The sequence below is a fragment of the Carassius gibelio genome, chromosome B20 (genome assembly GCF_023724105.1).
Source record: "Carassius gibelio isolate Cgi1373 ecotype wild population from Czech Republic chromosome B20, carGib1.2-hapl.c, whole genome shotgun sequence".
NCBI classification, from domain to species: domain Eukaryota; kingdom Metazoa; phylum Chordata; class Actinopteri; order Cypriniformes; family Cyprinidae; genus Carassius; species Carassius gibelio.
Genome location: NC_068415.1, coordinates 23,976,778 through 23,999,886, shown reverse-complemented (window position 1 = coordinate 23,999,886; position 23,109 = coordinate 23,976,778). Strand labels below are relative to the sequence as shown.

Genomic DNA, 23,109 nt, shown 5'->3' with positions numbered 1-23,109 from the left:
GTGTAAAGATGAACAATTCAGTAATAATCATCTCAAATGAAGAGAGTAGTGTTGTTATTCAGCTTGAATCTGTTAAATGTTGATTTAATTCAGTCCAGTAACTTTATAATGTTGATCAGTTAAGAAGTGAGTTAATCTATTAATCAGTAAAATAACTCTACAAATAACGCCCCCGGTTACTAATGTAACATCAGTTCCCTGAGATAAGGGAATGAGCGTTGCATTTAACACACTTATGTTTCTTCTGAAAACCTGAACAAATGGTAGTTCAGCTCGCCAAAATGGGAGGGTTTCAAATGCTGACTGCCAGTGTTGGGCAAGTTATTCTGAAAATGTAATCAAATTACTGATTACTGATTACTCCTTTTAAAAGTAATCACGTTACTGTTCTGATTACTTTATTTCAAGAGTAATTAGTTACATTACTAGTTACATTACTTTTTCCTCTATGAAATTTGTGAAATACATACATGTTCCTGATAAAAATTGTTATTAAAGCATCAATATTCACAGAACACTATGATTTTTAACTAAAGCAAGTGGCTGCTGCATGCATGGTTTAGCAGAATACAAGCAAAGAGCGCTCCATTTATAATCTCTAAAAGGCATCTCAGTTGTAGGCGGAGCGTGTGTAAGGCTGCGGCCACGTATGGGGACTTGGGACAAAATACCACTTAATTGGACAAAAAACGTACCTGCACAAACAAATATTATCTATTACATCTGTTGCTAACAAAGTGAATATGAATAGACCGTGTCGAATACAGCATTAAATTAAGATCTTCTCTTGTTGCGCCATATTTTATTTTAGGCGTTTTTACAGTGCTTCACATTTTAACCAATCACACAAAATTCTGTTGAAATTAGGAATGCAATAGCAAAACAGAAGCGTTCAGATGAGTCCTCGTTGAAACTCATCAGTTTTGTTGAGCATGTGCACATTTAATGACTGAATTCTGGACTCTTGCGAATTCCCTCATCATAAACAACAAAGCGCAGATGTATGAACAAAGTAAGAGATTTATTTCACAATTTATACAGCTTTAATGATTATAACGATAGTTTTGTTTTGTTTTTTTGAGAAAATCTGCCAAACAATAACTATAAGAATAACTTAAACTAATAAGAATAACTTAACAGAATAAAGTGCTTAAACTCGCAATACATCAATGTTAGTGATAGTCACCTATATATAATTTATTTGCTGTTTGAAATAATCGTGGAAAGGAAACATACACATATACATTTCTGACGTTATTATTAAATAAAAATTATGTCCCATTAAAAAAAAAAATGATTTACCCTACATGACACCAATGTCTGGTTCTTGCCAAAAAAGACGTGCTTATGATGTTAAATACACAGTAGTGGAGCCAGGATGTTTGTATGGGGTGGCCAGGGAGGGTCAGCAACCAGTCTGGGGTAGCACAGAAATCTCCATTATTTCAATATAAAAATATGTTTGATTATAATGTACTTAACTGTTTAAGTACCTAAAACACTGAGCACAATTAATTTCTACTTAACTGTAATTGAGATATTTCTAAATTAGGTCAAGCAATACTGGGTGAATATGACATTTTTTTTTATTATTCCTCACCTTCAGGTATTTTAATAAAGGGGCTCACTATAGCTTTATTGTTTATTCAGCTTCTAGAAACTCCCAAATGCTTGCTCTCCAACATTGCATACTCCTGGATGAGGCATGCTTAGTGATGATAGAATTTGAAAAACGCCGGTCAACAGTCATAAATGCAAAATGTTATGCATTTAAATGTTTTAATTTTAGCATATTTTCTAGTATAAGTTCACTGTGCTCACATTTATTTGTGCATTAAATTACAAAAAAAAAAAAAATACATATCATCTTTGCCTTATATGGTAGGCTAATCTGGAATTGCAGAATATATTTTAATATATGCATTTGAGAGATGTTCTTGTGTGCTGTGTACATGCAGTTTGCAGTTTTAATCACCTTTTTGGTGATTTCATGACTTAGCTGATGACAGAACGAGGTATGTAGCCTATGCTTAAAGTGATATAGAGCGTGCGCCACATATCTGTGTACTGTTGAAGAGTGTGCACTGTGAGCACAGTAAAATGGCTGATGGGACAGGGAAGTGTGTTTTACTGACAAATAGTCTAACAATATCTCATCAGACCCACAGTTCACAGTTGTTCTACTGAAGCTCATTTGGCTGCTGTAGCTTTTCCATGCTCGTTCGATTCACGCCTGACGCTGAGGCAGCTCCAGACAATTTTGATTGGGGGGGCAATGGGGGGTCTCATGAAAACCAACAAATAACTGGACATGCTAATAACGGCATATTACTGCTACTAAACAACAAAAACAACAAAGCATATCAACTACTTTGTTTTTAATTAATTAATCAATTGCAGTTTGCAAACAATATGCTCAAACTTTAAAGGGTTGGCACTTCAACCTGTTAAATGTCACCCCGTCCCGTATACGGGACGCCTACGTTGACTATACTATATTACAATCAAATCTAATCTAATCTTGACAAACTATATATCGATGGAAAGGTATTATTGTTAAAAATTATGTAGGAAAAGTAATAGATTAATTTATGACAAGAGTGCACCCTGAGAAATCTACATTACAAAAGGAGTTTTTACCTTTGTTTAAAAAAAAGACTTCCTTGTTGCCTTTTTCTCTATCACATTTTAGAAGTTATATATAACTTGAAAACATAAAATCTCAAAATTCATCCTTTAAATGGTTCGTGTCACCAATAAGCATTAATCCACAAATGGCTGACACTCCCTCCGAGCAGGGCCATGCAGAGACCTTTGGAGGGGCAGGTGCTCAAAGTATAAAAGGGGCAAATGGAGGTGTAGCCGCACTGGGTTGTACATAATAATTAACTCAAATGATATATTGGGAATTTGAATAATTAATCAGGAATATGATTAATCTACAGTCATGCCCATACATATTGGCACCCTTGGCAAATATGATAAAAAAAGGCTGTGAAAATTCATCTGCATTGTTAATCCTTTTGATTTTTTATTTAGACAATTCCCATTTCCTCCATCAGGACAATAATTAAGAATCTCCAATCAACAGAAAATGTTAGAAAACTGCCTGGAAGAGGTCGTGTGTCTATATCGTCCTAATGCATGGTGAGGAGGTCAGTTTGAGTGGCTAAAGACTCTCCAAGGATCACAGCTGGAGAATTGCAGAAAATAGTTGAGTTTCTGGTTCAGAAAACCTTTAAAAAAATTGTCAAACAGAACCTACATCAACACATGTTGTTTGGGAGGGTTTCAAGAAAAATTTCCTAGCTCATCCAAAAACAAACTAAAGCATATTCAGTTATCAGACACGACTGGAACTTAAAATGGGACTGGCTTCTATGATCAGATTAAACTAAAAATGAGCTTTTTAGCAGTAAACACTCAAGATGGGTTTGGTGAAAACAGGGATAAAAAGTACCCCATGTGTACAATGAAATATACAGCTGTATTTTTGATGTTGTGGGCCTATATTTCTGCTGGAGGTCCTGGACATCTTGTGTAGACACATGACATCATGGATTCTATCAAATACCAACAGATAAAAAATCAAAAAGTGACTGACTCTGTTAGAAATCTTATAATGGGCCATGTTTGGATCATTCAACCGCACAATAATCCAAACACAAACCTCAAAAACAACACCGAAATGGGTCACTGAGCTCAAAACCAAACTTCTGCTAGAGCCATTCCAGTCCTCTGACCTGAACCCTACAGAACATGAGAGGAGTGAACTGAAGAGGAGAAGCTGGGAATCTGAAGGGTCTGGAGTGATTCTGGATGAAGGAATGGTCTCTGATCTCTTGTCAGGTGTTCTCTAACCTCATCAGGCATTATAGGAGACAGTTTTGAGCTGTTAAACTGGCAAATGGAGGTTTAAAAAATAATTCAATAAAAGGGTGTCCTTAATTGTGGCCAGTGTGTATTAGAGAAAAACATTTATTTCATAATATTTCCCCCCATTTTAAATTCTTATTATCCAATGAAAGGATACATTCTTGTGAATTTTTTTAAATAAAAAATAAAAAGGATTAACAATTCAGATGAATTTTCACAGCCTTTTTTGATCATATTTGCCAAGGGTGCCAATATTTGTGGGCATGACTGTATATATCTCATATGACAGTTACATTCAAATTATTGAAGATGAAAAATAGCTCAATTGCATATATCAATAACTCATTACAAGGCACTGTAATTTACTCATTAATATGTCAATATTCCATTTTTCATATCAATTATAGTGATATCTCTTACTGTAAATTACCGCAACTCAAACAGTGGTTTGTCCAGCAAACGGCCGTAAGATTAACTTATCAATTTTCAATAAAGTTATCACTTCTTATTATTCAAGGAAAAATATTCTCTGGCCATGAAAACATTATCCTATCATTATGAAATTTAGTTACTGAAAGTCAAAGCTTGTAGCTAAAGATCAGACATTTCATTGACTCATAACGGAGCGTGTTAGACAAAAGCAATCATTAATATATATAGGTTTTTAATAATTGAACTAATAATACATCAAACTACAAATCACACAGATTAAATACGTGTACGACAATACAGACCGTAAACTTTGTACAAGACATAACGGAATCCAAATGAGGGAGAGAGAGAGAGAGAGGGAATGAATGAGAGACAATGAGAGAGAATGAGAGAGAGAGAGGTGAGAGAGAGAGAGCGTGATCACAGAATAAGCTCAGTTATGCAAACTCACAGACAGTAACCCTTGAAAGACAACAATGAATCAAATCATAGACAAACTTTAAGCAGCATTTAAATATCCATAGAGAATGATACTTGCATGTGACCAGCATGCGTGTGAGCGTGGTCTTTTGGGACTCGACAGAACAGCGTGCGTGTGAACAGTGTGAGTGGCGTCCTTTGTTCTTTCGTGTCTTCAGGGGGTTGCTGCAGATTCGCGCTGTATTTGAAAGGTCCAACAAAGCAATGTTTCAGAATTCGTCTTCCTCGTGTGGAGAGGCACATAGGTGAATAAACTTAGTAAGGAAAAGAAACGAAAACAACTGAGATGAAAGCTCCCGAAGGAGCCATGAGAACGACTGTTCTCTCAGCCGCCGTGCTGAGAGGGACCAGACAGGGACCACAGGAGAAGTGAAGAGGAGAAGAGGAGAAGAGGGGGAGGAACTTCCTGGGTCAGCTCTTATGGCTTGAATAGTTCACGCCTCTGTTCGCGTGAACAACCAATGAACGTCCGCGATCTGAAGCGGGAAAAAGTTGTGACGGCTCCTAAAAGAGGAGGAAGCAAATGCAGGCAATCAGAAGAAGTTTATTGATATCAGAGTCCAGGATGTAGGCAATGGAAAAGAAGGTCTACGGTGGCGTGAGAAGAGCTGGATGGTGAAGTCGATGGTGAAGGTGAAGACGGTCAATGGATGAAACCAGGAACAGACCGGAACACTGACACGAAGACGACAACACGAACACAGTCCAGCACACGGACACGGGAGACGGTAATCCAACTAGGAAGCGGAGACATGAATGAGGATCTGACAACAGACAGAGAGATGAGTGAGTATATGTAGCTGAGTGGAGATGAGGATCAGCTTGAGCGAGACAATCAACACACAGGTGACAACAATAACCCAAACGAGCACATGGAGACTACGGGAGTACAAATACAAACACAAAACATGACACGGAGGAAACAATGGATTTCCTACCGTGACAAAAGTTCCATTGTCTCTGGGGAAACACCCACTCTAATAAATTCTGTCTTATGAGATTTCAGCAGTGATATTCTAGCAAGTTCGTAATTCCAGATTAATACATTTCACACACCTTTCAAATAGGTGGATAGTTGGGTCACAACATGACAATTCCAAAGACACCAAAAATTACATATATAACTGATAGAAACACAACGTTACATTCAATGCAGAATTACACACATTTAAAGATTAACACACGATAAAATTGTGGATACTCCAATTTTTGATTATGGAAAACATCTAATGCACCAAAAAGCAATACTTAATACCTTTAGAATACATTGAGAAAAGGTACCAGTTTAGAATGCATTGAGAGAAGGTGCCAGTGGGCTGGCTTTTTCCTGTTCTGTTTCCCAGTGGGATCATAAAGTTTTATGAGCTGCTAAGGGGGTAGGGTTACAACTCATGATTCTATTTGAGAACATTAAAGTTAGGAGAAACATTTCCAATTTATAAGTTAGCAACTTATACTCCTCACATAACAAGGATTAACCATTTTATGCAAAGTACAAACCTAATAAAAATACATATTATTAAGGGCTTACATAAAGAGCATAAAGAAAAGTTTGTGTGTGTGTGTGTGTGTGTGTGTAGGAATGTGGTCGTTTCTCCTTTGAGGCTGCTCACGTGACTTTGGAATGTCTCGTCCAGTGTCGTCAATAATTTAAATCCAGCCAGGCTGGAGCCAGGCCAGGCATTTAGTTTAGAAAGACTTGTGTTTATATGCCTGAATTCAAAATCTACAAGTGTTGGGTTTGCATTGTTTTAGATTCAATGAACCCTGATTCATTAGTTCAGAACCCATGAATCGATGACCTGCATATCCATTACAAAGGCTTTAAATGGCCCTATTCAAAATATCAATACAGCAATATATTGTGATGCATTCCTTGCTGATTCACGTATCGATATGGATGATTATGTATTGATACAATAGCAAATGCTTTGATGCAGTTTTGAAAAAGAAACACAAGAGAAGACAATTTTAAGTTTAAAATAATAATAGCTCTGGGATTAGAAACTGAAATGTCTTAAATTGTCCCAACCTGATGGCTTTTTCTTCTCTGTTCTACAGAATAATTAAGAACAGCGGTTATAGTAAAAACTATAGAAAACACTTGTGCCTCTACATTTTCCTCTTTCTCACCAGCCTCTGTCTCCTGGCTTGCTGTTCCCTGCTCTCTTTCTTTCACTTGTGCCTCTACATTTCCCTCTTTTTTTTCCTCTATCTCCATCTCCTCATTTGATCTATTACTTTCCACTCTCTGTCCATCTAGGAACAAGGCTCAATTTACTATTTCAGCATTAATCTATTATTTTAACCATCACTACTACTCTTGCACCTAATCAATAAGTCCACCTTAAATATTGTTACAAAACATAAAAAACTGATACACTGGAATATAGTGATCAATATTATTATTACTGTTGTAGTTGTTGTTGTCTAAAATTGAACACCTTTGCAATGTAAACAAATGACAGGCTACATTTGTTATTCATATCCTTCACACTGCACTTTGATGTCAGGTGTATTGTGCATTTTTTATTTACATTGATATTTTTACATGAATTTCCAGAGAGATATTATTGAGTTTACAGGCTAAAGTGGTCTTGCTGTTGTAAACACTGTTGCTATTAAAGAAAAAAAAGCGTCACATTTAAAATATAATTATATTTTAATTCATTTCTGAATAGTTTTTTATTTTTATTATGATAATTCAGAGAATGAGAAAATCTGAATAAGCACCACTTACCAGCTGCCACGGTGTTGAAAATATCCTTTAGCAATTAAAAAATGCGTGTGCGGCGTGAGGAATCATCCCGGTCAGATGAGGTCGTCGTCGTCAGGTGAAATGTCATCATGTTGGTCAATTTATTTACGGCTAAATTATTATTAATTAATTGTACTAATATTATGATTGGGCGTGGGCAGGCATTCACAAAAGGGAATGTTATTACAAAAAAAATTTGAGGAAATTTGAAATTTTGCTTTGACAAAAGGGCACTTAAGGGGCAAAGGAGCAGGTGATGAAGTGAGCCGGTTCTTTCAGACAGTTCTAATAAAAAAAATAAAAAAAAACAGTTGAGAAAAAAAACGGTTCACCGGTTCTTTTGTGCTCGATGTAATGTCATTGGTGATGACTGCCCTTCATTTAAGCCTTCGGTTTACCCGCGCTCATAACATTAGCACAGAATCAGTTCAGAATCAATCACCAAAAGAATCAGTTTGGTTCAGACGAGCTGTGAGTCAGTCTGCTTCACACTGAATCACACATGCGCAGTATCATCAGCTCCTGAACACCAGCTCCAGCATCAGTTCAGTGTACGAATAAATGTCTAAATAATTATTATTTATTATTGTTCTGCGTAGTTTGAAGATATTTAAAAAAAAATATTTATCCCGGATATATATATATATATATATATATATATATATATATATATATATATATATATATATATATATATTTAATCAGGAAGAGGGTGGGGGGTCAAATGGAGGGTCAAGGCATTTTTTGGCAGGGACCCCCCAGGACCCCCCTGGTGCCGCCGTTGCACTGAGGTGAAGCTCAAGTGCGCGTCTGAAAATTATCTCATTTGATGTGGTCATTGTCACAGTGTCTGGTCTGTGTATCCCTGGGTGTCCACTAGAGGTCTCACTTCCCCTTATTGTCACTGTTCATTGTTTTCAGCTGTTTCCACTTACATCGTTTGCACCTGTCTTTAAATACCTGGGTTGTTTCTGTCCTTGTAACGGAGTCCTTGTTTGATGTCTGAGCGTTACATGTCCGTCACCTCTTGCCTTGCCTTGCCTTGCCCTGTGTTCGTGTCCTGTTTATGTTTTGTTTTGGATATTCTGGTTTTGACCCTGCTTGGCTTGTTTAACCGTTTGGATTACCCTTATTAAAGAAACATACCTGCACTTGGTTCTCTCGCCCCGTTCCTGTAACGCCGAACGTGACAAAAGGAATCCGTCACACAGAGAACCAGCGGTATGTCTGCCCATGTCTCATCCCCAGCCTCAGAGCGGGAGAGAGGCGGTTTTGAGGGAACTCGCCTGGTGGTTTTCCGGGGGACCAGGGGAGGTCGCCGAGGAGGGAGTGGTCGAGAGGAGACTCTGCATCGCTCTCAACCATGGCCTCCCTTCGATCCAGGGCTTCTATGGAATGGGTCAGAGCCACCGTCTCACCATGGCGGACGGAGAGGTGAGAAGAAGCGCACGCCCGCCATGGTGGCGCCACTGCCCATGATGGCCAACCCAGCGCCGCTGCAGTCCATGGCCACCAACCCCGCACCACGAGGCAAGATGGAAGCCAGCCTTACACCATAGTACCAGATGGCCACCAGCTCAGCCCCGACATTCAAGATGGCCGCTGACTCATTCTTGGAGTATTTCTCCATGCTGTCACAGATCCTAGAAGTTCCCAAGACTTTTCACGTCAAAGCTGCTGAGCCAGCGCCACAACCCAAGATGGCCGCCAGCCTAGACCTACAGCACAAGATGGGCACCAGCTTAGAGCCACAGCAGAAGATGGCCGCCAACCCAGCGCCACCGCACAAGATGGCCGACTCAATGGCTGAGTCGCCAGTCAAGGGGCCACCGACTCGCCATCATAGAGGGCAGAGGACGAGGAGACAGGCGGCTACCGTTCCTCAAGGCCTGGAGAACGTCCAGGAGGAAGTTCCCGAGTGGACCGCTGCCGTCCCCGTGGCGGTGCCCGAGACTGTTCCGGAGGCCGATGCTGTGCCCGAGGCCGCTCTCGATACCGGGGCCGAGGTGGTGCCCGAGGCTGTTCCAGAGGCCGAGGCGGTGCCCGATACCGAGGCGGTGCTCGATGCTGTTCCAGAGGTCGAGGCGGTGACCGATGCTGTTCCAGAGTGGTGGTGCCTGAGGCTGTTCCGGAGGCTGAGGTGGTGCCCGATGCCGAGGTGGTGCCCGATGCTGTTCCAAAGACCGAGGTGGTGCCCGATACCGAGGCGGTGCCCGATGCTGTTCCGGAGGCCGAGGCGGTGCCCGAGACCGTTCCAGAGGCAGTGCCCGAAGCCGAGGCGCCTCAGGTCTTCACAGACAGTCCAGAGTGTAGTCAGGTTCCGGTGGACTCTCCAGAGTCGAGGTCAGGTTCCGGTGGACTCTCCGGAGTCGAGTCAGGTTCCGGTGGACTCTCCGGAGTTGAGTCAGATTCCCATGGACTCTCCGGAGTCGAGTCAGGTTCCCGTGGACTCTCCGGAGTCGAGTCAGATTCCCGTGGACTCTCCGGAGTCGAGTCAGGTACCGGTCAACTCTCCGGAGTCGAGTCAGGTTCCGGTGGACTCTCCGGAGTCGAGGCAGGTTCCAGTGGACCCTCCGGAGTCGAGTCAGGTGCCAGTGGACCCTCCGGAGTCGAGTCAGGTGCCAGTGGACCCTCCGGAGTCGAGTCAGGTGCCAGTGGACCCTCCCGAGTCGAGTCAGGTGCCAGTGGACCCTCCGGAGTCAAGTCAGGTGCCAGTGGACCCTCCGGAGTCGAGTCAGGTGTTCGATGACCCTCCAGAGCCAAGTCAAGTCACTGGGTGGTCTGCTGCTCCGTCCTCGGGGACTCCAGCCTCAACCATGGGGGCGTACTGGTCATCTGCTCCGCCCTGGGGGACTCCGACGTCGAACACAAGGCCGTGGTGGTCTTCCGCTCTGCCCTGGAGGGCTCTGGCCTTGACCACAAGGCTGTGGTGGTCTTCTGCTCTGCCCTGGTGGGCACCATATGGTGTTCCTTATGGACTTCTGTTTTGTGTACTTGAGTTCGGTTATGTTTCTGTCTGTTCCCCTCAGTTTGTCTGGCCCTCCATCCCTCCCCCTGAACCTCCTCCGGTCCTCCTCCCACCTGGTCTTTTTGGTTTGTTTGGTGTGTCTGAGGAGCATCTGGTAGCTGCTCCTTAGAGGGGGGGTAATGTCACAGTGTCTGGTCTGTGTATCCCTGGGTGTCCACTAGAGGTCTCACTTCCCCTTATCGTCACTGTTCATTGTTTTCAGCTGTTTCCACTTACATCGTTTGCACCTGTCTTTAAATACCTGGGTTGTTTCTGTCCTTGTCACGGAGTCCTTGTTTGATGTCTGAGCGTTACATGTCCGTCACCTCTGGCCTTGTCTTGCCTTGCCTTGCACCGGGTTCGTGTCCTGTTTATGTTTTGTTTTGGATATTCTGGTTTTGACCCTGCTTGGCTTGTTTACCCGTTTGGATTACCCTTATTAAAGAAACATACCTGCACTTGGTTCTCTCGCCTCGTTCCTGTAACGCCGAACGTGACAGTCATAGCCTAAAGCGATACGGTGGTTCCGCATTTAAATAAATACATTTCTTGTCTAGAAAAAAATGGACAAGAACTGCAGTCTTGAGTGGGGTGGCCAAAGGAGTGGCCATGCTTTCGTTAGTGGTGGCCACCCTGTTAATACATTTGGCTGCTTTTAGCCTTACCCTGGAGTTGGTTCACCCTCAGCCTATGATCTCAGTTCATGCAATCTCACAAATCTCTGTTATAACACAATAAATATATGCATAATTAATATTTTATAATGTCTATAATTCGTGTGTTATAATGAGAGGAAACGTTAGCATGAAAATTTCAGCAATGCATTGCTCAATGCTGCAAACACGTGTCCTAACCTACTGTAATTAGAAACTCTCCATACACTTGCGCGTGCTGATTGTTTATATTCTATATTACTTCATGTTGCTTTTCTGCAATAGATGAATAACTATTTATTTTGTTTTAGATATTTTATGTTTGGATATTTATATTTTACTGGAGTCCCTTGAATCATTATACTCTCCCAAATCCCGCACACACATACATCTCTGCACTCGCCTATCAAGTCTTGTCCCACACGCTTCACTATGTTGTGTCGGATCTCGCGGGAGAAGGTCTCTAATCCACTGGCACTTGAGTTGACAGTGCGTGTGCTACATACTTTTAACAATCTCTGGATTATAAAACAAAGCATTCAGTCAGCAATGAAACGCGGCAGTAACATATAGAGACCTTGGCTTGTAACTATACTCTAATTACTATTTTTAAAATTATAACGCGTTAGATTAGTCCGTTACTAAAAAAAGTAATCAAATTACAGTAACTGCCCAACACTGATTATCATGCTTGCAACATGAGGTGATGGTCGTGGATGATGGCACAACAATGGGCCTCAGGATCTCGTCACAGTATCTCTGTGCTTTCAAAATTCCATCAATAAAAATGCACTTGTTTTTTTTGTCAATAACATACGTCTGCCCATACCATAACCCCACTGCCACCATGGGCCACTCGATCGACAACATTGACATCAGCAAACTGCTCACCCACATGATGCCATACACGCCGTCTGCCATCTGCCCTAAACAGTGAAAATCGTGATTCATCCGTGAAGAGAACACTTCTCCAAAGTGCCAGACGCCATAGAATGTGAGAATTTGTCCACTCAAGTCGGTTACGATGACAAACTGCAGTCATGTCGAGACCCCGATGAGGATGACGATCATGCAGATGAGCTTCCCTGAGACTGTTTCTGACAGTTTGTGCAAAAATTATTTGGTTATGCAAACCGATTGTTGCAGCAACTGTCCAGGCGGCTGGTCTCAGACGATCTCGAAGATGCTGGATGTGGAGGTCCTGGGCTGGTGAGGTTACATGTGGTCTGCGGATGTGAGATCGGTTTAATGTACTACCAAATTATCTGAAACACATTTGGAGATGGCTTATGGTACAGAAACGAACACTCAATTCACAGGCAACAGCTCTGGTGGACATGTAGTCCACCATGCAGTCAGCATGCCAATTGCACGCTCCCTCAAAACTTGTGACATCTGTAGCATTGTGTTGTATGATAAAACGGCACATTTTAAAGTGACTTTTTATTGTGGCCAGCCTAAGGCACACCTGTGCAATAATCATGCTATCGTATCAGCATCTTGATATGCCACACCTGTGAGGTGGATGATTATCTCTGCAAAGGAGAAGTGTTTACTAATACAGATTAAGGCCCCATCCACACGGAGACACATTTCGTGATTTCTTTGATCAATTTTGCGATCGTGACACACACCTATATGCTTTTACAGTCATGAATGCATTCAGGATTAATTTGAAAGATATTTCCAAAAGAAAACCAATTACCAAGCATTATCAAAAAGTTGTAACATCTCTAGAACAGACATAAGTCAAAAGTATCACTATAGTAAAGATGTAACAAAATGTATAGACTTATGGCAAAAAATAAATAAATAATAAAAGAAAATTAATCCCGTGTACAGGGACTTTTTTTTCTTTTTTGCCATGCATTGTTCATAGAGCTCATTAATTGTAGCGGTGCCTCAGGTGTTTGCAGTGTGTATACAGTATTTGTATGCAGTCAGCAGCGAGAGTGCATAAATATAATATGAAAGCACATTAAAATATTGCACGAGTGCGAATCACTCTGTTCACACGCAGATTTCCTTTGCGCTGTCACAAAACCAGACGAGCTTGCTCCGATACATGCTGCTCTGCGCGGAGAGAGTGTGCGCACCTAAAACGTGTCTCCTTTCACTTAAACTGCATCCTGTGCGAGAAGGGTCTGGCTGCAGACTTGCACTTGCACTCTCAGACTTGCATTCTCAGACTTGCACTCTCAGACACTTGTGCTTCCGCTAGCGACGTCACTTGCAGTCTTTTTTTTCAAGTTTTTCTTTGAATCACTCAACATTTTACAACAGTAGCCAGGTTGTGAAGACAAGAAAAAAGAAACTAAATTACAATGTCACTTGCAAGTCGCTACTTGCACTCTCCGCTACCTGTGACGTCACTTGCAATCAACACAAATCGTGCATGTTTCCAATGGAGACAAGACGCTGTGGTGGTGATTAAACTATTAAAACTAAAGTAGTAGGCCTACTACTATACACAAAGTCTTTCGTTAAGCGTTTTCCTCCTTTAGAAAAAAACAAACACTTAATATGGCATAATGTATTAGGATACGTTAAGTTCAATTACAAGACCAAATTCGATATAGTTATTATTTAATGTACAACAAGGCAAGCAGATGGCTATGGACACAATGTGGCCTAATAACAGACTAAGATGATAAAGACAATTTAGTAGGCATAGTCTATATGTCTTGTTGTTGACTCAACATATATAGAGACCAGCCAATATGAACGTGCATTATGAAATGCATTAAGTGATTTTAAAAGGATCAGCTCCGTACAGGCAAGCAGACGAGTACAGAACGCAGTGCGTTAAATTGTACATTAAACGTTTTCCTCCTTTAGAAAATCATTATATATAAAACACATAATGTAGCTTAATGGACAAAGACAGTGATATAAACGAGTTGTAGACAGTTTATTCTATATGGAAAAAAGCTTAACGCACTTGCAGTCTTTATTTTTTATTTTATTGAACTTATTGAATTTTTTAAACTTTTTGTTTGAATTTCCCAACATTTTATTACAGTAGTCAGCAGGTGAAGACAAGAAAAAATAAACTAAATTACAATGTCACTTGCAATTGCTACCTGCACTCTCTGCTACCTGCGACACTTGCAATCGACACAAATCGTGCATGTTGCCAATGGAGACAAGAAGCTGTGGTGGTGAATAAACGCAAAGCATTTTTCCATATAGAATAAATATTTTCTCTCGCCTCTGTCCTACCCCCAGGTTCCCACAGGTCCCCGTGAGCGGTGGGGACCAGGCCTGGACCAGGCCTGGGCAATATTTTATATTTTACATCCGTGAGGGGCTGGTGCGCTGTTTTGTGTTTATTTGTGATTATTAAAGTTTCTGTTTGATTGTGCGCCGGTTCCCGCCTCCTTCTTCCAGATGAATATGGAGATTTTATCATTACAAGCAGTATATGGTATATGTGCTTTTACTCAAGGATGGTTTTCAGGAATTTGAACTCTTTACACCTCTGGCTATGTTATAGTTTCTGTTACTGTTTTCAACAAGATTTTCAAATGGAGATGAAGTATTGTTCTATAATTCAAAGAGTTAAACTATGATCCAGGAAAGTCTAGTACCAGGACATGCAAGACTGCCAATGAGCTTTTGTGTGACAGAGATATGAGATTAAGCAATAGAATAGTAAGAGACCCTAAATTCCTCAGATGGGAGGACATTGATTACCCTGAGCCGTGCAGCCTAAGTGCCTGATTATAAGAGTTTATTTTCTTCCAAGTAAGACTGCAGCTATAGGGCAATGACATTTTCTAAAACTTTTATGAGAAATAATAAAATATCAAATAACAATAACAAATAACAAAAATTCCAGGGTCTGATTGAGGATCATGAAGAGTTTGAGTCAGCAGCAATTTCAAGATAATATGAAAGAAGGCTGTATTGTACACATACTATAGGAAATGAGCTCTGTGATAGATGCTGAGCTGGAGTGCTGTAAGATCCTTACCTTCTTCACACAGGTTGAGTTTTGAAAGATTCATCCCATCATAGCCCTCCTCATAGAATGAGCTGTTATCCCTGTCCTCATTGGTGGTCAGATACATTGTCTTGTTCTCCATTCAAAACCCACTGGCAAAATGACAAACAAAAGGTACAAAACGTAGCTGATGAATTGAAAGACAGGGCAAGCTGTGACCAAAAGTTTTATTAGTCATATTTATACAATTACCTTTACAATATTTAGTTAGATTTATACAGATTTTTAGATTTTAACAAATAATCTGGTAATATGTACACTTCAAGTGTACTGTTTGACTTTCTCATAAATAACAACACCCTACAATGTAAATGGAAACAACTGGAAAGAGTTTATTAACATACACTTGTCATTGGCATTATCATTCAAACTATCGCTGTTTTATTTTCTTCTCTCCTCTCTCTCGCTCCAGTTTTTGAAAAGTTCATCAAACAACCGAGGTAAGAATATTTCATCAAGCACGGTGAGTAATGGCTTCTCCTGCTATTGTTATTTGCACCTCTTGCCACATGTACAGTTTATCTATCTCTGTCACAGATGAGGGATTCACATGTGATAAATGCAGGGAAATAGTAAGGCTGACAGAGAAGATTTCAGAATTAGAGACACACATCCAAACTTTAATTGAGGACAGTAAGAATGTTAGGGCTCTAGATACGGCTTTGGATGCGTCTAGCTCAGGGATTCCTGTACATTCCTCGGTTCCGGCAACAGAGCCCCTGTAGCAGGGCAACTGGGTGACAGTGAGGCAGCGTAGTCGTGGGTCAAAACCCCCGCTCTTCTGTTCCGATCAAAACATTAAACAGGTTCTCCCCACTCAGTGATGCACCCACTGAGAAACCTGATGAAAGTGCTCTAGTTATTGGCGATTCTTTTGTACGGAATGTTAATATACAGATATCAGCCACCATAGTCAAATGTTTACCGGGAGCCAGAGCACCTGACATCTTGGCAAATTTAAAAGTGCTGGCTAATGCTAAACGTAAATACAGTAAGATTGTTATTCATGCCGGCACTAATGATGTTCGACTTCGCCAGTCAAAGATCTCTAAAAATAACATGTGTGAGCTTGCAAGCATGATGACAGACACTGTAATATGCTCTGGTCCCCTCCCTGCTTACTGTGGTGACGAAATGCATAGCAGATTGTCATCACTCAATGGCTGGATGTCTAAGTGGTGCCCACAGAATAACATAGGTTTCATAGACAATTGGACAAGCTTTTGGGGCAGACCTGACCTGTTGAAGAGAGATGGTCTTCATCCCTCCTGGGGTGGCACCACTCTTCTCTCTAGAAATATGGCAAATAGTCTAGTGTTTATACTTGACTAACTGGGGCCCAGGTTAGGAAGCAGACAGACTGGCTAAACCGACCGTCTGCTAGCTGCCTCACATCACAGAGGTCAGTTAATTCTCAGTAGACTCTTTCACCTAGATATCACACTATAGAGACTGTGTCTGTTAGTACAAAAAAAAACGTCCAAACCAAGTTAAGATTAACAATTTAATTTGTTTTTAATAAAAAACAGATGCAATATGGATAAACAAATGATAAAGCTTGGCTCATTGAATATCAGATCCCTTTCTACGAAAACACTTTTTGTAAATAATATGATCACTGATCATAATCTAGATGTGCTCTGTTTGACAGAAACCTGTCTAAAACCTGATGATTACATTATTTTAAATGAGTCAACCCCCCAAAATTACTGTTATGAACATGAGCCGTGTCTAAAAGGCAAAGGACCTGCTCTTATCATCTGATCGTGGTTGTGTCTCTCTGAAAGTTTTATTGGATCTTAGTGCTGCGTTTGACAAAATTGACCACAACATTCTTTTTGAATGACTTGAACACTTTGTTGGCATTAATGAAAGTGCATTAGCATGGTTTAAACCGTACTTATATGACCGCCATCAGTTCATAGCAGTGAATGAAGATGTATCATATCGATCACAAGTGCAGTATGGAGTACCTCAAGGTTCAGCACTAGGGCCGCTACTCTTCACGCTTTATAAGTTACCCTTGGGAGATATCATCAGGAAACATGGTGTAAGCTTTCACTGTTATGCTGATGATACTCAGCTCTATATTTCTTCACGGCCCGGTGAAACACACCGATTTGAAAAACTAATGGAATGCATAGTCGATATAAAAACTGAATGATGAGTAATGTCTTACTGCTAAATTCAGAAAAAACAGAGGTGTTAATTATAGGGCCTAAAAACTCTGCATGTAATAACCTAGAACACTGTCTAAGACTTGATGGCTGCCCTGTCAATTCTTCGTCATCAGTTAGGAACCTAGGTGTGCTATTTGATCGCAATCTTTCCTTAGAAAGCCACGTTTCTAGCATTTGTAAAACAGCATTTTTCCATCTCAAAAATATATCAAAATTACGGCCTATGCTCTCAATGTCAAATGCAGAAATGTTAATCCATGCATTTATGACCTCAAGGTTAGATTATTTTAATGCTTTATTGTGTGGTTGTTCTGCACGTTTAGTAAACAAACTACAGCTAGTCCAAAATGTAGCAAAGAGTTTTTTCTAGAACCAGGAAGTATGACCATATTAGCCAGGTCCTGTCAACACTGCACTGGCTCCCTATCAAACATTGTATAGATTTTAAAATATTGCTTATTACTTATAAAGCCCTAAATGGTTTAGCACCTCAGTATTTGAATGAGCTCCTTTTACATTATAATCCTCTATGTCTGCTACGTTCTCAAAACTCAGGCAATTTTATAATACCTAGAATATCAAAATTGACTGCGGGCGGCAGATCCTTTTCCTATTTGGCACCTAAACTCTGGAATAATCTACCTAACATAATTTTGGAGGTAGACACACTCTTGCAGTTAACCCTTAAGGTGCCAGGGTTTTTTTTTTGGAATTTTTTTTTGTATTTTGACATGAATATTTCAAAAGCTTTTGGCTTGAAAGGGCTTACAGATAGAGATCTACTGTCAATTAGAAAAATGTTTGGCATGATCGAAAGTTTATGTGGGGTGTAAATATACTACAGTTTTTTTCAATCGCTAACAAGCGCTTAACCATACTTCAGATACTTTTTCTAAACTCTTAACACCGACTAACACCTACAAAACACAATTGGCCAAATAGATAATTTTCTTCTCAAAAACACATTTTGTTAAATGTATACTAAATCTTCATTTCAAAATAGAACACATCTTTCTCTGCACAAACCAACTTTACCAAAACACTGGAAATCTGACTCAAAATTAAATTATTCTGTCAAAGAATAACACTTGTTTTCACCTCAAAAGGTACATGCAGTCAATGAAAGTACACCATGTTTCAAAATACTGGCTATTGTTGACATTACAAAAACTGCATTGACTTTTCAGTCTCAGTTTTACAGGTATTTGCATGCAAAACATGCAATTCACTGTTTTACACTAAATTTCTTGGTTAGGAACTGTATGTCCAAATGTACAGTAATGTTCACATTCAAAAGCATTCCAGTAAAAAGCTTTTTTTTTCCTTTACTTTTTAATGCAGGAGGTACAGTAGAAACACGGTATGATATAACAGAAAAGGTTTGACAGTATTGCTTACAGTGAACAAAATATCCATGAAACACATAAGAGCATTCTGAACAAAAAAACAACAACAAAAAGCACAAATAAAGGGGGGGGGGGATAAAAACAATCTCTCACTGCTCCTCTCACTGCTCCTGCTCCTGCACCTCTCACTGCTCCTGTCCTCTCACTGCTCCTCTCACTGCTCCTCTCACTGCTCCTGCTCCTGCACCTCTCACTGCTCCTGTCCTCTCACTGCTCCTGCTCCTGCACCTCTCACTGCTCCTGCTCCTCTCACTGCTCCTGCTCCTCTCACTGCTCCTGATCCTCTCACTGCTCCTGCTCCTCTCACTGCTCCTGCTCCTCTCACTACTCCTGCACCTCTCACTGCTCCTGATCCTCTCACTGCTCCTGATCCTCTCACTGCTCCTGCACCTCTCACTGCTCCTGCTCCTCTCACTACTCCTGCACCTCTCACTGCTCCTGCTCCTCTCACTGCTCATGCTCCTCTCACTGCTCCTGCTCCTCTCACTGCTCCTGCACCTCTCACTGCTCCTGATCCTCTCACTGCTCCTGCTCCTCTCACTGCTCCTGCTCCTCTCACTAATCCTGCATCTCTCACTGCTCATGCTCCTCTCACTGCTCCTGCTCCTCTCACTGCTCCTGCACCTCTCACTGCTCCTGATCCTCTCACTGCTCCTGATCCTCTCACTGCTCCTGCACCTCTCACTGCTCCTGCTCCTCTCACTGCTCCTGCTCCTCTCACTGCTCATGCTCCTCTCACTGCTCCTGCACCTCTCACTGCTCCTGCACCTCTCACTGCTCCTGATCCTCTCACTGCTCCTGATCCTCTCACTGCTCCTGCTCCTCTCACTAATCCTGCATCTCTCACTGCTCATGCTCCTCTCACTGCTCCTGCTCCTCTCACTGCTCCTGCACCTCTCACTGCTCCTGATCCTCTCACTGCTCCTGCTCCTCTCACTGCTCCTGATCCTCTCACTGCTCCTGATCCTCTCACTGCTCCTGCTCCTCTCACTGCTCCTGATCCTCTCACTGCTCCTGATCCTCTCACTGCTCCTGCTCCTCTCACTAATCCTGCATCTCTCACTGCTCATGCTCCTCTCACTGCTCCTGCACCTCTCACTGCTCCTGATCCTCTCACTGCTCATGCTCCTCTCACTGCTCCTGATCCTCTCACTGTTCCTGCACCTCTCACTGCTCCTGCTCCTCTCACTGCTCATGCTCCTCTTACTGCTCCTGCTCCTCTCACTGCTCCTGCTCCTCTCACTGCTCCTGCTCCTCTCACTGCTCCTGCACCTCTCACTGCTCCTGCACCTCTCACTGCTCCTGATCCTCTCACTGCTCCTGCTCCTCTCACTGCTCCTGCTCCTCTCACTGCTCCTGCTCCTCTCACTAATCCTGCATCTCTCACTGCTCATGCTCCTCTCACTGCTCCTGCACCTCTCACTACTCCTGATCCTCTCACTGCTCCTGCTCCTCTCACTGCTCCTGATCCTCTCACTGCTCCTGATCCTCTCACTGCTCCTGCACCTCTCACTGCTCCTGATCCTCTCACTGCTCCTGCTCCTCTCACTGCTCCTGCTCCTCTCACTGCTCCTGATCTTCTCACTGCTCCTGATCCTCTCACTGCTCCTGATCCTCTCACTGCTCCTGCACCTCTCACTGCTCCTGATCCTCTCACTGCTCCTGCTCCTCTCACTGCTCCTGCTCCTGCTCCTCTCACTGCTCCTGCTCCTCTCACTGCTCCTGCTCCTCTCACTGGGCCTGCTCTTCTCTCTGGGCCCCTTGCTCTTACTCTTCCTCGTCCATACATTACAGTGTTTGTCTTTTTCTGTTTCTGTTTCCAAAAATATCACTCTTCAAAATCCTCCTTTTATTGTGTAAGTGTCAATGTAATAGAAAAAAATAACCCCGCCATTGAGTCTAAGCCAGATTGGAATCAGTTGTGGTTGGCCCAATTTACACAACATAAATCAGCTAAAATAAATTGTTTTTTAACTGATATCATCGCGGAAGCAGAGGTTTCTATACTCTATCTAAGGTTTGGAACATTGTTTTTGCTATTGTGGGATGTTGTGTGTTAACATTTGTAAATACTACAAAAACGCTCCATCATTTTTTTGGGAGGTATAGCTTGTCTGTTCAGAAAATGTAAGCATTGTGGAAATGTGTTCAATGACTCCATATTGTGTGGAAACGACATGAAATGTGTGAATGGTATGGGCACAATAGACAGATGCTGTGCTAATTGTGTTTAGAGTTTTTAAAATGTGACAACTGCTTGGACAAATGCTTGTTAGCGACTGAAAAAAACTGTAATCGAATTTGCATATTATGACGTCACCATGGGCGACTACCTCGAATTTCATAATTTTCAGGAAATATTAGATATTGAATTGATGTTTGAACATATTTGCATGCTTGTGTGTGTGTGTGTTTTTTTAATCCTCATTCCAAATTAGGAAGAGAGGAAGCCAACAATAAAACAGGAGAAAGTACTAAATTATTGCTATATTACTACACTATATAGTAGTAAAACACATGTGAACAGTAGCCTAATTTTTGATCAGTTCATCAGTAATATTCAGGAAATAATAGATATTGAATGGATGTTTGAACGAACTTATTTGCAAGGTTTTTTTTTTTATTTTATTTTTTTATTTGATTGTTTTTGTTTTTTTTCTTTTAATTCTCATTCCAAATGATCAGAAAAAAAATTAGAAGTAGTACATTATTACTATATTACTGTGCCATAGTAAAATACATGTGCCTATTTTTTTTACCAGTTGACCAGCTATCTGCCCAATCAGGTATCTATGTGACACAGTTCGTAGTTCTTGAGAGTATAAAATCTAGATTAAAGACCCATCTCTTTAACCTGGCATACACATACTAATATGCTTTTAATATCCAAATCCGTTAAAGGATTTTTAGGCTGCATTAATTAGGTAAACCGGAACCGGAAACACTTCACATAACACCGTACTTGCTACATCATTAGAAGAATGGCATCTACGCTAATATTAGTCTGTTTCTCTCTTATTCCGAGGTCACCGTAGCCACCAGATCCAATCTGTGTCCAGATCAGAGGGTCACTGCAGTCACCCGGATCCAGTACGTATCCAGACCAGATGGTGGATCAGCACCTAGAAAAGACCTCTACATCCAAGGTTTTTTTCTCCTTTCTGTCACTGATGGAGTTTCGGTTCCTTTCCGCCATCACCTCTGGCTTTCTTAGTTGGGGTCACTTCATCTACTAAAAAGACATTTATGCACAGCTCCGTGTCTTGCTTACCCCGATCCACAAAAGGAATTCTACCTGGAAGCTGGGTTCTCCAACCAATGTCTCAGTGCTGGCCTGTACCAACAGCATGATCAAGACAAGAAAGTAGTTGCCTATGCCAGCAAGACACTGCTTCCACCAGAGTGTAAGTTCTCAGACTGTGAAAAAGCTCTGCTCTGCACTGTATGGGCCATTCAGCGATTCTCCAATTACATTGGGGCACAGAAAGTTATCATAGAGACTTGCCACCAGCCAGTAATGTTCCTCAACAGCCAGCGAATCCGAGATGGCGTGGTCACCAATTCACGCATAGCCACATGGTTAATGGCTCTCCAAGGACGCAATGTTGAGGCACGGTATGCACAGAATCACAAGTCTGCACCAGTGTTAATTTCGTTGACTAAATATTTTCGTCATTATTTTCATCACGAATATATTTTTGCGGACGAAAACGAAACGAAAACTAAAATAGAAGGCACTGATGGAGACTAAAACTATGACTAAATTGATTGACATTATCGTCAACGAATAAAGGACGAGACGAAAATAGACTGTGACGAAAATCAAATCAGCAGACGGCAGAGATGCGAGGAATGAGCAAAAGAACCGGCAAAACAGAACAGACTGCATGAGAGAAGAGAACCAATCAGAGCCTGACTTATTGAGACGTGAAGCGAAGGTTTTCAGTTTTTATGAGCTCCCGGGAAGTCGGCATTCGAAGAGGTGATAGGGACTTTAAGCAACAGCCTCTGGTGGAACGGCAACGCCATTCTGGCGTTGTATTGCGCCTGCGCGAATTTAACTGCTACTTTGTGACGTTCTAATTTAACGGTCTACTACGGGAGAACAGCTGATTTGCCGGAGTCGCTACAACGTGAGAGGTTAGGTAAATAAATGTTATGTTTTTAGACTTATTTACATCATACAATATTAAAAACTCCTCTTCTGACAAAAGATTGTCATTTAACGCCAAAAGCAATCCTTCTCTTGCTTTTTTAAATTATATATTTTTTTGGATCTCAATAAATGAATTAATGCTGCGTTGCGCTGTT

General features: G+C 41.4%; 1 protein-coding gene across 2 annotated transcripts in view; it reads right to left on the bottom strand.

The window, feature by feature from the left end:
* The window catches only part of scara5 (scavenger receptor class A, member 5 (putative)), a 178,562-nt gene that overhangs the window by 128,615 nt on the left and 26,838 nt on the right, over nt 1-23,109 (bottom strand). For both annotated transcript variants that reach the window (XM_052586179.1, XM_052586180.1), the window contains exon 2: nt 15,183-15,304. In XM_052586179.1, coding sequence (XP_052442139.1) covers nt 15,183-15,294 — 112 coding nt within the window. In that variant the 5' untranslated portion in view covers nt 15,295-15,304. The remainder of the gene's footprint in view (nt 1-15,182; nt 15,305-23,109) is intronic.